Here is an 18050-nt window from a genome sequence, read left to right on the forward strand (position 1 = left end):
TCTCATTTCCTCTGATACTCAAAGTCAGAGGTTGGTTACTAAACCTTCTCCTCTTTAAGTTCTCGGAAAATGTCATTAACACGGCAAATAATAAATAAGTAAAGGAGTGAATGCATGAATAAACAAACAAATTTCTTTTGCCAAAGTTATTTTGCATCACTATTATCAAAAAATTGAATGCTTTTCTATCTTCTGCTTAAGTGAAGCAGTCTCTATCTACTCCTGTGATCTAACACTGATATTCCAACCAAGCTCTAACCATGCTTACAGAGGTTTGGAAAAATGGCTGAATTTGAAAGAGGACTGTTTATATTTTCAATGAAAACAGATAAAATGAAAGTTATAAGTCCCTTAGCAACAACTCCTCAGTCAAGAGAGCATAAGACATATAAAAATACTTATTAATCACAACAGTGAAGAAAAGTCAACATCTGGAAGCCTGAGATACATCTGATATAAAACCAGTTTACTAGAAGATCAACTTTTATGTGTGAGAGGGAATTACTCAGACGCTAAGCTTCAGTGCTATCCCGAGGCTGGTTAGACCAGCCGTCACACAGCAGTGCTAAAAATGCCAACTTGTGCCTCCATACATTGGAGGCAGGGAAAATTAACTTGGCTTTGATGACTATACTCCAACACCATGAAGTATATTCACAAATATCTGTCCTCACAGGAACTATGAAACATCAATAAGCACAGGAAAATGACAGCTGGAAAATACTGATATGCCACTCCCCAATTTTAAAACTTCAACTCCATCTTCCAAATTCTCAGATTGCTGATAAAGAGTATAAACTGAATAATTCTTTCCAAGACAACCTGACACAGTAAGAAGAGTTGAACATGCATATACCCTAGAGCACAGCAGTTCCATTCATGGATACCTGCCCTCAGCAGAGCTTCCCAACTCAGTCCTGGGAAGCATTTACAAGTGTGGTAAAACATCAGTCCTCTCAGCCCTCAGGGTGCCTAACTATAGCCCTAGGAAGGGGGCAGGCAGTAAAAACAGCCTCCTTCATTTAGCTCATTGCACCAAACATTATCCTTTTTTAAGTTTTGCTGTGCTTGGGAACTCTTACAAATGATTCCCAGAAGATGTGTTCCCAACAGCATGGTACATAATATACTACCAAAAACGGAAACACCCCATGTGGCCATCAAAAGTAGAATCGATATATAAATTGTGGTCCATTCATACAATTGGAATACTATGCAACAGTAAAAATGAATAGTTTATAATACCAAAAATATACGTCTAAGCAAAGCAAGTCACAGAACACAATTTATTTCATTTATATAAAGTTCAGTTCAGTCATTCAGTCGTGTCCAACTCTTTGCAACCCCATGGACTGCAGCATGCCAGGCCTCCCTGTCCATCACCAACTCCTGGAGTTTACTCAAACTCATGGCCACTGAGTTGGTGATGTCGTCCAACCATCTCATCCTCATCAACCCCTTCTTCTCCTGCCTTCAATCTTTCCCAGCATCGGGGTCTTTTTAAATGAGTCAGTTCTTCATATCAGGTGGCCAAAGTACTGGAGTTTCAGCTTCAACATCAGTCCTTCCAATGAATATTCAGGACTGATTTCCTTTAGAATAGACTGGTTGGATCTCCTTGCAGTCCAAGGGACTCTCAAAAGTCTTCTCCAACACCACAGTTCAAAAGCATCAATTCTTTGGTGCTCAGCTTTCTTTATAGTTCAACTCTCACATCCATACCTGACCACTGGAAAAACCATAGCCTTGACTAGATGGACCTTTGTTGGCAAAGTAATGTCTCTGCTTTTTAATAAGCTGTCTAGGTTGGTCATAACTTTCCTTCCAAGGAGCAAGCATCTTTTAATTTCATAGCTACAGTCACCATCTACAGTGATTTTGGAGCCCCCCAAATAAAGTCTGTCACTGTTTCCACTGTTTCCCCATCTATCTGCCATGAAGTAATGGAACCAGATGCCATGATCTTAGTTTTCTGAATGTTGAGTTTTAAGCCAACTTTTTCACTCTCCTCTTTCATTTTCATCAAAAGGCTCTTTAGTTCTTCACTTTCTGCCATAAGGGTGGTGTCATCTGCATATCTGAGGTTATTGGTATTTCTCCTGGCAATCGAGATTCTAGTTTGTGCCTCATCCAGTCCAGCATTTCTCCTGATGTACTCTGCATATAAGTTAAATAAGCTTTATTTACTTATTTATTGACTATGCCAAAGCCTTTGACTGTGTGGATCACAACAAGCTGCGGAAAATTCCTCAAGAGATGGGAATACCAGACCACCTGACCTGCCTCCTGAGAAATCTGTATGCAGGTCAAGAAGCAACAGTTAGAACTGGACATGGAACAACAGACTGGTTCCAAATCAGGAAACGAGTACGTCAAGGCTGTATATTGTCACCCTGCTTATTTAACTTATATAAAGTTCAGAAAGTGGCAAAACTAAACAATATGTTTTCTGAGAATACATATATATGTAAGTGCTAAAACTATGAAGAAAGCAATGGAATGTTAACATCAAATTCATGAGAGTGTTTCATGAGAAAGGGGGCTGGGGATGTCACCAAGAAGCACACACAGGAGACCTTCTAATGCTTTTCCAAGTCAGAGCACATGCAGAAGATGCTATGATTTGCACACCAGGTAGCTAGAGAGGCTGCTAAGCCAGACGAGACCAGTTCCAAGGCTCTCCTAGCCCTGGGCCCACAGAGCCACCCCAATGGCAAAGGGGCTCAACACCTAAGCAAGAGCAGTCAGAAAGTTCCATTCTCCAAGGCTGGTGATGTTCCCTCTCTCAAGCCAGGTGGTGGAAACAAAGATGTTTTATTATTTAAACTGCACACATCTGGTATGTTTATTGAGAGTAAGATGTACTTATACTAAAAAGATTAAAATCAAGGTCTTAATGAAAATTTCCTACGATGTGGCCTGAGCCCCATCTTTTACTGCTGCCCCAACAGGCTCAAAGCAGCCCCTCAAACAGCCCTCACAAACACCTACTGCTCTGTCCTCTAAATTTGTGCTCATGTGACTGCATCTAGAACGTATTTCCTCCTCTTCTCTACTGATCCATTGCCCTCATCACCCTTCAGGTTCTACCTCAAGGTCCACTCTTGACTAAAAGGTCTTCTCAGACAAAAATCACTTTCCTCACATGTCTTATTCATTTCAATGCTTCTTACAGTTTGACTCTCTCATGTAACCCATTTCTGCACTGTCTGAATTGCTATCTGACTCCACAGGTGCTTCCACACTAGACAGCAGAAAGAGTACTGGATTTGGACCCAGAAAACATGGGTTCCAATCCCCCAGCTATAAAGCCTCTGCAAGTTTCTCTTACCACTGTCAGCTTCAGTCTTCTCATCAACAGAAAATGTCAAACTGATACAACACATGGGAATGAAGCACCACTCCAACCACACATCAGTGCTCAGTAAGTATCTGCAACCTTGTCTGGTAGGTTTCTACCCTGCACTGAGCAGCAACAGAGGCCAGAAAGTGTTTCATACACAAAGAGGAAGTGAGATGTTCCATATACGTAAACTCCTGGATAATCAAAGCATCTCTTTAAGTGTCAAAATCTTGGGGATTTTACTTGTAATCATCTTGGATGAAAACTTTTGTAAGGTATAGATTAAATTCCCTTCTTAGACATAAAATATGCAAGGGCTTTTAACGTTTCAGTAATGATTTCGAGCCAGCACTATGAATCTTAGTTATTCTATCACAATATAACATTATGACTCAGTAAACTGACTGTACAGCTACAACTGCCATGGCTTCAGATTATGACTGCTTTGTGATTCTCATCAAATTATTAACACTGATTTCTAACAACTCCATTCCCCTTTCATCAGCTATTTCTAATTCTGAGAAAACAGGAAACAGTAAACAGGTCTTTTTGACTGCGTAAGTTCTGGATGTTAAGGTGCCCTTTTTCCAGGCTGAGTTATTAACAGTTATGCTCCAGTCCTCTGAGGTGGCTGGATACCTCAGTTACCAATCTTCTTCTTAGGGCAGGTTACATTCCCCCAAGCCCTGGGTACATGTGCTCAAACACAACTGAGGTGTTCAAACTGCAAGCCGTACTGATGACCTATGGATGCAGGTGAGTAACATTATCTCCATACACGGATATTAAGACTCATTATCACCATGGGGCATCTCCAAGGCACACACTTTAAGTACATACAAATAAGTGTATCTGTGACACAAAGGAAACCTCCCCAGGAACTGTTCTAAGCACAGCTGCAAAACTTTTCTGCAACAAAATTAAACAGATCTCCAGACTTTCTACTTCTTCAGAAAGTATCTTTGTGTAGCTGTGGTAAAATATGCAGCTGGAGGACTGGTGCAGCTGTCCATTCTTTAATAAACAGAGCAGCTAACAGAGCTCCATAAAATGAGGAGCGTTTGAAGAGGAGTTTGAGACTGACACCGGAACTTCTGAATTACATGAAACTCTGATCAATGAACAAGTATTCTTAGTAGGTTCTGTACAAGCCACGAAGTCATGTTTCTCTCTTACCTACTATTAACTCTGGCTTATAAAGATCCATTTCTAAAGAATAAACACAATAATACCTACATATGACATTTCCAAGAAGCGTACCTCACTGAACTGCTGAAACAAAACAGATGGCAAAAAATCCTGAGGGTGTAAATCAACAAGAGGGCCCGTCCAGTTACTCTGAACAAAAAGTTGCAAACTGCTTACACCAAGTAGGAATATCTTCTGTTGTCTGCATATAAGAATAAAGAAATAAACATAAACCATTATGTATAACCACAAATACACTACTATTTCATTTCAGTGTTATTAATAAAAATGTAAGATATCAACATTGACATTATCTGAGAGTATTACAAAAAAATTTTTTGAAATCTACAGTTTAGGTCTGCAAAGTCCAACACAGTCACCTTGAGTCACATATGGCTCTTTAAAATAATTCCCAGGTGGTGCTAGTGGTAAAGAATCCACCTGCCAAGGCAGGAGACACCAGAGATGTGAGTTCTATCCCTGGGTCAGGAAGATCCCCTGGAGAAAGAAATGGCAACCCAATATTCTTGCCTGGAAAATTCCAGGGATAGAGGAGCCTCGTGGGCTACAGTCCATGGGGCTGCAAAGAGTTGGACACAACTATGTATGCACCCACACACAGATACAATTTAAAAATTCAGTCCCTCAGTCACACTATCTACATTTCAAGTGCTCAATGGCCAAACGTGGCTACTGGCTCCCACACTGGATAAAGCAGATACAGAGTATCTCCATCATCACAAACATTCTCTTGAACAGCACTGGTTTAGGACCTGATCAGATACTGAGAACTTTGTCTTATGTTCTATTTAACAGCTCTGACATTGGGTGAAAAATTGATTTTATACATAAGAAAAGTGTCAATAAAAAATTGTTTCCAAACATTTTATTGATCTGCACTACAAACTATGAGAACAACAACAACAACAACAAAAAACCCTAGATATTGCACTTGAACCTATTTCTTTTCAATCCTACTTTGGCTGAAGACAGGAGTAAGTAGGTAAACTCATTCTGTAAAGGAGAAAACATTTTAGGCTTTACAGGTCACAGGTGTTTCTTTTGTCCCCAACCTTTTTAAAAATGTAAGCAACACTCTGAGGCACTTTGGCCTTGACCCACCAGAGGTAATTTGCCAACCTTTAGATTAAGACACGAGTGAAAGTGAAAGTCGCTCCGCCGTGTCCGACTCTTTGTGACTCCGTGGACTATACAGTCCATGGAATTCTTAAAGAAGCTTCCTTTTTGCGGTAGGGCCTAGGGAGTGTTGGAGGAAGAGGATGACTGCTTTCACTTTTTCTTCAGCATGAAGCTACAAGAATCCTCCTAGATTCCCTAGGCCCTACCTCAAAAAGGAAGATTCTTTAAGAAAAAAATAAATAAAATAAAACCTACGCGCCTATGGTATCCAGAATGCTCTGGACACAGTGCAATCGAGAGCAGAGCAAAGAAAGAATAGAGGCTGTTTGTAGTTAGAAGTTTAGGAAACTTGGGGAAACAGGTGTGCAGCAAGATCTTAATGTAAGCCTTAATAAATGTCATAACTAAAAATCAAAATCCTCAAGAAGAGCTAAGAATACAGTTTAATTTTCAAATAACCTCAAAATAAGGTAACTGAAATGTCTCTTCTCAGCTCTATGTGACAAGCAGGAGTTCTGGTCGACCAGTGTTTAATGCATTTGTGCATGCACGTGTGTTCTTACGTCACCACACAAAGCTATGGTAACACACAGACACCTGATAGCAAAATAATAGGACCGACATGAAAGCAAAGAAAAACTACCAGACGGCAAGAAAAATGAAAATGAATGACATCTGTTAAGTAAAATACAATGTCTGTAGTAGTATTCTTTTATAAACTCCTAATAAATGCAGATTACATTTTATTTATCTTTACAACCTCAACACCAAGCACAGTAGTTGATTTGTTCAAGAACTAAAATGAAGTCATTTCTTACAAATTATGATAAAACAAAAGTGCATGTTTCAAAGAAAACTAAAACAACATGGTTGCCAGAGACAGTAGAGAAAAGAAAGGTATATTAACAAACTTACAAGAGTATAATATAAGCCACTGAAAAAATTAGGTTAACTGCTGTGCAACTATCCCTTATACTGCTGCTGCTTCAAAGTCGCTTCAGTCGTGTCCAACTCTGTGCGACCCCACAGACGGCAGCCCACCAGGCTCCCCCGTCCCTGGGATTCTCCAGGCAAGAACACTGGAGTGGGTTGCCATTTCCTTCTCCAAGGCATGAAAGTGAAAAGTAAAGTCGCTCAGTCACGTCCGACTCTTTGAGACCTCATGGACTGCAGCCTACCAGGCTCCTCCGTCCATGGGAGTTCCCAGGCAAGACTACTGAACTGGGGTGCCACTGCCTTCTCCATCCCTTATACTAAATACTATTAAATTACATAAACATCAATGGAAGAAGATAAACCAAGGGTTCCATAATAAAAACATTAAAGGTAACAATCTAAAAATAATAAAAGTACTTACAATTCTCACTCAGCAATCTACAAATAACCAGATGATAGTGTACACTTTCATGTTAAAAGGAAAGAAGGTCTGAAGTCTTAAGTATAGCTAAAACCTATGAGACCTAAGCAGCTGGAAGCTCAGTGGTTGGCAGCTACCACCCGGTCATAACTTAGTGTTATATATGAACCTCTGACATCCTACACCACTTTACCTTTTCATTCTCGATGGTCCTCTGGACAGAAGCTTTTACATAGATTATTACGTACATCAAGAGTCTTGACTAAATGTAAAGCCAGGTTTTCCAAAAACCGCAGAAGTCAGTGTGCCTTACATACTGTCAAGACACTACCAAATGTATTCAAAATTCATTTCTCCATGAAAATTTCAAATAAAATTCTACCTTCTGATTTTGTCCAATTCTGCTGAATCATCCAGGAATGTTACTATCTGCTTCTCTAGGTAGCTGTCAATCTTCTCTTCAGTTATTGTTGCTGAATTTAAAATACTTTGAGTCAATGAATTTAACAATATGGCTTTGTAGTTCCCTTCTAGCAACAATTGTAGGAAAGATCCACTCTCTGTAATAGAAAGAAAATTTGTACAATAATCCAAAAAACTATTTTCATATTGCAAAGGGTAACACTATTACCATTTCAGTATGCAAAAAAAAAAAAATGTATATATCTAGAACACTTCCTATAAATTAATCACAAAGCACTGTGCAAATTCCCACCATTTCTCCTAGGATTAGGAGTTCATCCATATCATGAGCAGTAAGGCAGAAGTTAGACCTAGAAAAAATATTCCGCAGCAGCAACGAACATCATCCTTCTGCTGAGAATTCAAAAGGAATCCTACTGAGAACAGAAAAGTTTTCTTAGAACATTTCCTTTTACCATCTGGCTCCCACTACCCCCACCATGAAAGTGAAAGTGATAAGCCACTCAGTAGTGTCCGACTCTTTGCAACCCCATGGACAGCAGCCCATCAGGCTCCTTTATCCATGGAATTCTCCAGGCAAGAATACTGGAGTGGGTAGCCATTACCTCCTCCAGGGAATCTTCCGGACCCAGGGATCCAACCCAGGTCTCCTGCATTGCAGGCAGATTCTTCACTGTTTATGAGCCACCAAGGAAGCCCAACCATATGCAAACGCACATTCCTGCCTCCACCCTTTTACACTGGTGATTTCCTCCTGGGGAACTCTTTTCCACTTACTAGTTTTACTCTCGGATCAAAAATCAGGTCAAGTTTGATTTCTTCCATAAGACTTCCAGACTCAGACTTCAGAAACTACCTCTCACCTGAAGCACCTATTGTATATAACACACACACACATCCCACTTACACATATATACTGTGTTAAACTCTCTCTCACACACACACACACACAGTCCTAAATTGATATTTCTCTTTTGGGTCCAGCTTAAATCGTACAACAACGTGTACCTATAACCCTGTAGTAAATGTGCCTTTTAACTCTTTATTTCTCTGGTAAATGTGCTTTGCTTACAAGATTACATCTTTGCTGCCTCATTTCAGTTGTTGTACTTACCAGCTGTGAGACCTTGAATAAATTACTTAACCAACTTACTTAAATTTCTTCATCTGCAAAAAGGGAACAAAAGTACTGTCTACTTTATATGTCTATTATAAGGATTAAGTGACTGAATAAGTGTTAAGAGATTATAAAAATAATTGACATTATTACTGAGGGCTTCCCTGGTAGCTCAGACGGTAAAGAACCCCTGGACGGGGAAAAATTTAGGGTGAAGACAAGTACGGAACCCGAAGACCACGCCCACCAGGTCAAGGATGCAACAACCTGAAGCCTTAAGAAATCAGGTAGATTTGGGTAGGAAAAAAATACAGGAGAGATGAAAACCCAGCCACCTCTTCTCCCCACAGTCCTCACGGCGGCGTAAGTCCCTCCTGGCACGTTCACCCCTCTCACCCAAACTGGCGACTCCCTCCTGCTTCCACTGCTGCCGCTCAGCCTGAGTAGGGAAGCCCCTCAGCACTGCCAGCTCCGGGGTCCACATCACCCCGGACATAGCTGCAGCCAAAAGATTCCTACGAAGGTCACACAGGAGTCAAAAAGAAGAAAGTACAAGTAAAAGCGACCAAGAGGCCGACGACTAGTGGCGACAGGTCGTGTAAACACAAAGCCTAGACCACCATGTGCAGATAGCGGAACAAGGAGGCGGCCATAACAGCAGCGCGGAGAACCCTGGGAAAAACACGCATACTCGCTGAACCTGCTTCCGCCTAGGAGACCAACACGAGCCCTTAGTACCGAGCATGCCCAGTGAGGATGCCCCGCCCCAAGCTGGGGAAAGGGACGGGACTTGGGGGAGGGGCCTTGGTTCCCTCAGTCCCGACCCCAGAGGCGTAACCTTGAGCTGCGGAAGGAGTGGAGGGCGTGAAGTCATCCTGCACCACCCACCCAGGAGGCCGGTTGCTAAGTCACTTTAGTCATGTGCGACTCTGTGACTCCGTAGACGGCAGCCCACCAGGCTCCCCCGTCCCTGGAATTCTCCAGGCAAGAGCACTGGAGTGGGTTGCCATTTCCTTCTCCAATGCATGAAAGTGAAAACTGAAAGTGAAGTCGCTCAGTCGTGTCCGACTCTTCGCGACCCCATGGACTGCAGCCTACCAGGCTCCTCCATCCATGGGATTTTCCAGGCAAGAGTACTGGAGTGGGGTGCCATCGCCTTCTCCGGCCAGGAGGCCAGTGGAAGAGATCACAGTTTCGGTCTCGCCCAGCTGCTGTATAATTGGAAAGACTGCAGCTTTGATTTCTCTTTAGGTCAGAACCCTCCAGACTACCTGATGAAAGCCTTAGTCGGTCCTGCCGAAGCACGTGGGCCCTTACTACCAACACTGAGGTACCATTTCAGGGAATTAGAGACCCAACGAAGAGGAGTCCAGTGAATTCCATATGAGAACTCTGTCTGGACTTAACTGGTGATCAAGTGGTTAAGAAACTGACTGCCAATGCAGGGGGACACGGGTATGATCCTTGGTCTGGGAAGATTCCACATGGCATGGAGTAACTAAGCCCATGCTACTGGACTCCCATTCCCTAGAGGCCCTGCTTGACAACAAGAGAAGCCCCCAGAAAGAGACGCCCACGCACTACAGCTAGAGAGAAGCCCATGCTCCCTGCAACTAGAGGAAGGTCCAATCTGTTTACTTTCCCTCTGACTTGAGGCTCTACACCCCAGAAAGCTCCTTCTTGTCATAGAGGAACAAAAACCCACTGAAACTAAAAAACCTGACTGTTGATTAGGGAGACTTTCAGAGAAAGATCCTGATCAACAGAAGGAAATGTAAAAAAGTAACAAATATATATTTCAATTAAATAGAGATCGGAGATCAGAAAGGAGAACTTACACATGACTTGCCATGGTTGTGGGTACCAAAATGCAATTCTCTGATGATCCTGAATAAACCTATCTTTGCTGGAAACACTATTTGGCAGTCTATTTGTTTCTGGCCAACAATGCATTTAAACTTTATATACTTCAAATAAAAAAATATTTTTATAATCCTTTAGTCAGTGTTAATAGAAGCAGGAAATCTTTGATAACTATAGTGGGCTGACTAGTTGCCCCAAAGATATCAAGTCTTAATCCCTGTTACCTGATTTGGAAAAAGGATTTTAAAATGAACCTGATGGGTTCAAAGTCCTGTCCTAAGAGATGGCACTTATAAGTGTCCTTATAAGAGAAAGGCAGAGGGAGATTTTACACACACACACACACACACACACACAAGAACAATATGTGAAGATGGAGGCAGAGGTTGGAGTAATGCATACACAAGCCAACAAATGCTGGCAGTCACCAGAAACTGGAAAAGACAAAGAATGGATTCTCACCTAGAGCCTTTAAAGAGACAGTAGTCCTGCTGACACCTTGATTTTGGACTTACGGTCTTAAGAACTGTGAGTGAATATATGTGTTGCTTTTTAAAAAAAAAAAAAAATGTATTTATTTATTTTGTCTGCATCAGGTCTTCCACTGTGGGATCTTTCCCCAGAGCACATGGGATCTTAGTTCCCCAACCAGGGATCAAAACTGTGTCCCTGCATTACAAGGTGGATTCTTAACCACTGGACCACCAGAAAAGTCCCGTCATCTGTTGCTTTAAGCTACCAAGTTTGTGGTAATTTTCTAGAGCATCTTCAGGAACTAATACAAATACTAAAACATAATTGATGATTTTATAGAGGTAAAGGCAAGACAAATATATTTTATGGAATAAACATGTAATGTTAATTATGTATATCTTTATTTCATTACTTATCCAAACATCACATGCCTGCTAAGTTGCTTCAATTGTGTCCAACTCTTTGCAACACTATGGACTGTAGCCTACCAGGTCCCTCTGTCCATAGTGTTTGCCAGGCAAGAATACTGGAGTGGGTTCCCATGCCCTCCTTCAGGGGATCTTCGTGACCCAAGGATCAAACCTTCGTCTCTATGTCTCTTGCATTGGCAGGTGGGTTCTTTACCACTAGTGCCACCTTGGAAGCCCTCTCCAAACATTACTAGCCTTTCCAATGCCCACTAAGTTATTTTAATTAATTATTCTGATGACTGCTGCTGCTGCTACACTTATATAAACATATAGTTTAACACATATTTTTGCTCTGAAGATGTATTTCTCAAAGAAGTATTATAGAATGTATTTCACAACCCTGCAAATGTTATAGGCAGACTTCAGTGTGATTGTCCTTTTACAGTTTGGAACAAGATACCTTCCAGTCTCCCTGTCTTCTGAATTCCAGTTTTGGATCTGAAGACACTTCTCTTATCCATGTGATCAATGTAACATGTACTTTCATGTATTAAAATGGTAATCACTTCACATACAAAAAAAAGATAGCCACTTTACATAAAAAAACACACAGATTAATGGAACAGAACTGAGAACCAAGAAATAAACCCATGTATACAGACAGTTAATTCACAACAGAGGAGCCAAGAAGATACAATAGAGAGGATAAATGGTGTTGGGGAAAATGGACAGCCACATACAAAACAATGAAAGTAGACCACTATCTTACACCACACACAAAAATTGACTCAAAATGGCTTAAAGGCTTGAATTTAAGACCTGAAACTGTAAAATTCCTGGGAGAAAGTAAAAGCGGTAAATCGACTGACATCGTTTCCCTCCTAGCTCAGTTGGTAAAGAATCTGCCTACAATGCAGGAGACCTGGGTTTGATTCCTGCATTGGGAAGATGCCCTGGAGAAGGAAATGGCAACCCACTCCTGTATTCTTGCCTGGAGAAACCCATGGACAGAGGACTCTGGCAGGCTACAGTCCATGGGGTCACAAGAGTCGGACACGACTTAGTGACTAAACCACCACTACCACCACTGACATTGGTCTTAGCAATGTTTTGTGGTTCTGACTCCAAAAGCAAAAGAAACAAATGCAACAATAAATAAATAGGATTACATCAAACTAGAAAGCTTACACACAGTGAAGGAAACCATCATCAAAATGAAGAGGCAACCTACTGGATGGGAAAACATATTTACAAACCATATACTTGACAAAGGATTAATATGCAAAATGTATAAAGACTCATACAACTCAACAACAAAAAGCAAACCAATTTAAAAAAATAGGCAGAGGTTCTGAATACAGCTTTTTGCAAAGAAGACATACACATGGCCAACTGGCACATGAAAACATGTTCAGTATCACTAATCATCAGGGAACTGCAAATCAAAATGATAATGAGGTATCAACCCCTACCTCTTGAAATGGCTATTACCAAGAAGACAAGAAATAGCAAGTATTATAGAGGATGTGACGAAGAGGAAACCCTTGTGCACTATTGGTGGGAATGTGAATTGGTGCGGCCACTATGGAAAAGAACGGGGAGATTCCCGAAAAATTGAAAATAGGACTACCATATGATTCAGATATTTCATTCTGGGTATTTATCCAAGAAACACTAAAACATTAATTTGAAAAGATATATAGACCCCCTATGTTCACTGCAGCATTATTTATAATCCCCAAAATACAGAAACAAGTGTCCATCAAATGGATGAATGGATAAACAAGATGTGATGTATATATAAATATATATATATATAATTAGCATACCACTTGAATATTTAAAAAAAGGGAAATCTTCCCATTTGTGGCAACATGGATGGAACTTGAGGATATTATACTAAGTGAAGGCAGACAGAGAAAAACAAATATAAGATTTCACTCATATGCAGAATCTAAACAAAAAAATAAACACAAGAAAAACAAACTCATAGATGCAGAGAACTGATTGGTGTTTACCAGAGGGGAAAGAGGTTAAGGGGTGGGGGGAAGGGTTCAACTGCATGGTGACAGATGGTAATGACTTTGGGGGTGATCACTTGGCAGAGTATACAGATGTCGAATTAAATACTGTACACCTGAGACATATAATGTTATATACCAGTTTTCCCTTAAACAAAAAAATATATATCACTTTAGAGATATATCAGAGCCACAGACATCCTATCAAAAGTTGTACACATATGGCATAGGGAGGGCTATTTCTTCTCAGGCTTATGGGAGAAAAATTGGGAAGGGCATCAAGTTCAGGGGGAAACTAATGGAAACAGAAGAGAGTGGGTTGAGAGAGCATCACCCCTCTTGGGAGCTGTCACTAATGCTTCTTGAATCAGGCTGGCCATCAGAACCACCTTGGGACTTTTGGAATCACCTATTTGGAATTGACCCTAATTAAATCAGAAGCTCTGGCAAGTGGGGAGACTCCTATTCTCAGGAGTTTTTAAAGGTCTCCAGGTGAGTCTAATAAGCCAGGGATAAGAACCATGAACTGGTGTGTACCACACATAGTGTGCTAGGCAGTTTCCTTAAGTTATGTTGTTGATACTTCTAACAACACAGAGAGACAGTTATTGTTTCCTTACAGACGAAGAAACCGAGTTTCAGAGAAGTCATGTGGCTTGTCTGAGGCCACATGACTAGTGATCTGAGGAACCAGGATGACTCCAACCTCTGTTCCTCAACAAAATATCACTGACTTGGATTCAGAGTGTAAATCTGTCAATCAGCTAGAAAGTGACACAAATTCCTTTAGAACTAAGATATTTGGCCACTTTAGGAGAAAATTGGGACATACGAGAGCCACTTTTGAGAATAACATCCCCAAAAACTTAGGGAAAGAATGGCCGTTCTGCCCATCACTAAACCTATTTACTCAATTAATGAAAATTTGTTTCACAGAATAGACCTTTGTAGCCATCCAATCAGTGTTAGCCTCTTGCTTCTGAAAGTCCTCCTGTCAGGGATGGATTCACTCAAATAAACACACCTCTGAGCGCCAACTAACCAACAAGAGTACCAACTAGGTAGTCATACCTCAGAAGACATCAATTCCTGATTCCTCAGAAAGTCTCCCAGACCCTGAACTCCACACTGCCACAAACCCATTAAGATCAACACTCCGCTCTGCTGGGAGAGACTGTGCCTGGCCAGGACGACTTTCCCTCTGATGACATAGTTAAGATCACTTGAAAATCAAAATCAACCCTGAATATTCATTGGAAGGACTGATGCTGAAGCTGAAGTTCCAATACTTTGGCCACCACATGTGAAGCGTCAACCCGTTGGAGAAGACACTGATGCTGGGAAAGGTTGAAGGCAAATGAGACGGGGCCGGCAGACAATGAAATGGTTAGATAGCATCACCGACTTAATGGCCACAAACTTGGGCAAACTCCAGGACATAAGAACAGGGAAGCCTGCCTGGTGTGCTGTAGTCTGTAGGGCTGCAAAGAGGCCGACACGACTTAGCAGCTGAACAACAAAAATAAAAAAGGAGTTAACTGTGGTTCAGGCATTCAAAGCAAAGCCAGGTGGCCATTGTGGGTGTGGTTTCAGACATGTTCCTACATCAACTACGAATCTGAATGTTCTGACTGCATCAAACCAGCCACTTTCAAAAAATGATCAGAAGCAGCTACCAGATGCAATCATATGGCCGTAAGTTCCCCCTTGTAAATATGCAATCATTTTGGACCCCAATCAGTCCTTGCACCATTCTTGCCAGCTCCGATCCTAATATTTAACAACTTAGGCAACATTTCGATTTTTGCCTGTGTAAGTCTCCCCATTTTGTAGTCAACACAATTCACGTGCTTCTTGAATCTGTGTATCCCAAGCAATAGTCCTCAGTTTGGCTCAAATAAAACTCCTTCCTATTCCTACTGTAAACTGTTTATTATTTACATCAACCCCTCACTATATGTTATGACTGAATTGTGGTAGGCCTTCCAAATTCCTATGTTGAAGTCTTACCCGCAGTGAGAAGCCCCTCAAAATGTGATTGTATCTGGGGACAAGGTCTCTAAAGAATTAAAGTAAAATAAGGTCATGAGGGTGGGCCCTCATTCAAAGTGACTGATGTTCTGACAAAGGAAACCGTGAGACAGTCACCAACCAACCGCGCTGCTCTCTTCTCAGTGATCACAGGTTTGTCTACGTCAGAGCCTGAACTTCTTCCTGGAAGAATTTCTGCCTCTTACATAGTGCTGTACCACAATCCTAACTCTTGAATTTTCTTTGATAAACGGAAGAACTTTTTTTAATTTAATCTTTTAAAACTTGGAATAACAATGGCATCATGGGGAGCTTTTGATATGTCATGAAGAATCAATTAATATGCTTAAGAGGCATTCTGGAAAAAAATTAGGAGACAGAACAGCACATAGACAACACTGGTTTCTTTTATTGAAAAAGTGAGGCCTCCCAAAAGACAAAACAAAACAATTTAAACTCCAAGACAGTCTAACAGACTTCGTAACATTCCCAACTCCTTGGGTTACTCTTTTGCTTTACTCAGCTTTACTTAATTTTCCAAATGAACTCCTCCTTATCCCCAGTTTTCACAAAAAATTCACATACTCTAGTAGATCCAATCAACTCTGTGAACAACAGGGAACCACATATACAGATTTTGGTAGAATAAAGGTACAGAGGCAGATAAACCACAAAGCTAATGCAGCTTAAGGTTTATGGCCCCTCTCAAGGCTCTGGGTAGGGTCCTAACAATGTAGTCCTAACAACCTGATCCTCAGACTGCATAACATCTGCAAAAGTAATAAAAAAGTAGCTTAATGATTGCTTAGGGCTGGTGAGGGAACAGGTCGAGAGAGGACAGTGATGGCTAAAAGATACGGGGTTTCTTCTTGAGATGATGAAAATGTTCTAAAATTAACTGTGGTGATGGTTGCACGTGTGAATATACTAAAAACCACTGAATTGTATACCTCAAATGGGTGAACTATATGGTATGTGAAATATATCTTAATACAACTTAAAAAAAAATGTTACCTTCAGTATTTCCTTGGTGGTTGAGATTAGGACTCAGCACTTCCATTTTAGGCAGCATGGGTTCAATCCTTGTTTAGGGAACTAAGATCCCACAAGCTGCAGTCAAAAAAGGAAGACACTGTCATGTCAATTAGTTAGCTTCAATCTTTCACTCAGATACACTTCCTCTCTAAGCAGGTAGTTCTAGAGTGGCTGTGGGAATCTGGGGAATCCAGGAAACTGAGATGGGGACGTGTTTAACTTTGGTTTAGTGAGATAGATTTATAGAGTATGCAGTCATTTCTGTGGCTATTGCTAACCACTTCAGTGTAGGAATGGCTTCCAAGAATATTCCTACAGCCTCGGTACTGACCTACTGTGAAAAAATGAAGGCTGGCAATCTTAGAATGAAATGAATGAATGAGTTCTGTGCTGCTCAACACCAGAAGTAGGTGGATAATCGAAGAAAAACAAGATTTGAAGTGCACACAACCAGAAGCTATGTAAAATTCTTCCAGTAATCAGACTAACGTAAAATTATGAGAAGATTCAATCCTCATCAATTCCTGGCCAAAACGGAAATCCACTCCTATCAGGAATATACTTGATTTTCACACTGAGAATGGGTATCACTATAAATCCATCATAATTTTTTTAATGATTTTAAATTGGAGGATAATTTCTTTACAATGTTGTGTTGGTTTCTGCCATACATCAACATGAATCAGCCATAGGTATACATATCTTCCCTCCCTCCTGAACCCCCTTCCCACCTCTCACCCCTCTTTTTTGATGGGAACCACAGAATACAAAATTTATGTGCTGGTGGGCCACAAACCTGTTGGAATACTATGAATAGTGTATATGTCCATGGGAGAAGTTTATGCATTCCTACCATCAATAATAAAAAAGACTTTGTTCAACCATGCAGGAATAATGAATTCTCTCCCTATTCAGTCTTAGGAAATATTACAAAAATTATGGTTCTATGAAGAGGTAATCAAAAGATTACAGCCAAGAAAAAAAAATTTAATTTCAGTCAAAACATGTAAGGAAAAATTATTATAAAGACTTTTGTCAATTAATTATTTTATTTTTCTGCATTTTCTTATTCATTGATTAGGGTCTCTTTTCCCAATGTAAATAATTTACTTTTGTGTAATACCAAAAAAAAGGTAAAAACAAACAAAAACCAGTCAAACAAAAAAGCAATTACATCGGAAAATGGCTAGGACATGAAGTCACATTTGTATAATAGTTAAAACTACCCTCAAGAATCAAGTAGAGGGCTATAATTAAGGATTTTCACCAACTTCAAGAAAACAGATAAAGGAATAAGATATTTAAAGCAGGTTATAATGCTGGACCTGTACCAATTGATTCAATTAACTGTTAGACTCCTCTAAGATGGGAAAAAAAGTTTATGAATAATGGGATTTAAAAAAAAGATTTAAATAAAGCTTCTATGTAAAATTTAAAAATAAAAAATATACTACATAAAGTAAGTTCAAAGTCTTTTTGTTAAGGTTGGATTAACCTAAAGATTCAAAATCATGAAATAAGTAAAGATTTTTAAAAAATAAGATTTTAAAAAGACTTTAAGAAAGTTTCGGCCAATATCCTACAGTAGACCCAAGATAAAGGGAGCCTAATATCCTCTTTTACAAATGGGCTCAAGCATGAATTATTG

At 40.3% G+C, this 18050-nt stretch overlaps 1 protein-coding gene across 3 annotated transcripts in view; it reads right to left on the reverse strand.

Moving 5' to 3' along the window:
- The window catches only part of TTC27 (tetratricopeptide repeat domain 27), a 180551-nt gene that overhangs the window by 160640 nt on the left and 1861 nt on the right, over nt 1-18050 (reverse strand). The window contains exons 2-4 of one of the 3 annotated variants that reach the window (XM_070379762.1): nt 16382-16477; nt 7411-7588; nt 4604-4733 (exon numbers count right to left, since the gene is read on the reverse strand). In XM_070379762.1, coding sequence (XP_070235863.1) covers nt 4604-4733; nt 7411-7588; nt 16382-16439 — 366 coding nt within the window. In that variant the 5' untranslated portion in view covers nt 16440-16477. Of the gene's footprint in view, nt 1-4603; nt 4734-7410; nt 7589-8964; nt 9254-16381; nt 17080-18050 lie in introns of those variants that run through there. The other 2 variants (XM_070379761.1, XM_005893003.3) reach the window with 2 other exon arrangements.

This window comes from Bos mutus, chromosome 11 (assembly GCF_027580195.1).
Source record: "Bos mutus isolate GX-2022 chromosome 11, NWIPB_WYAK_1.1, whole genome shotgun sequence".
NCBI lineage: Eukaryota > Metazoa > Chordata > Mammalia > Artiodactyla > Bovidae > Bos > Bos mutus.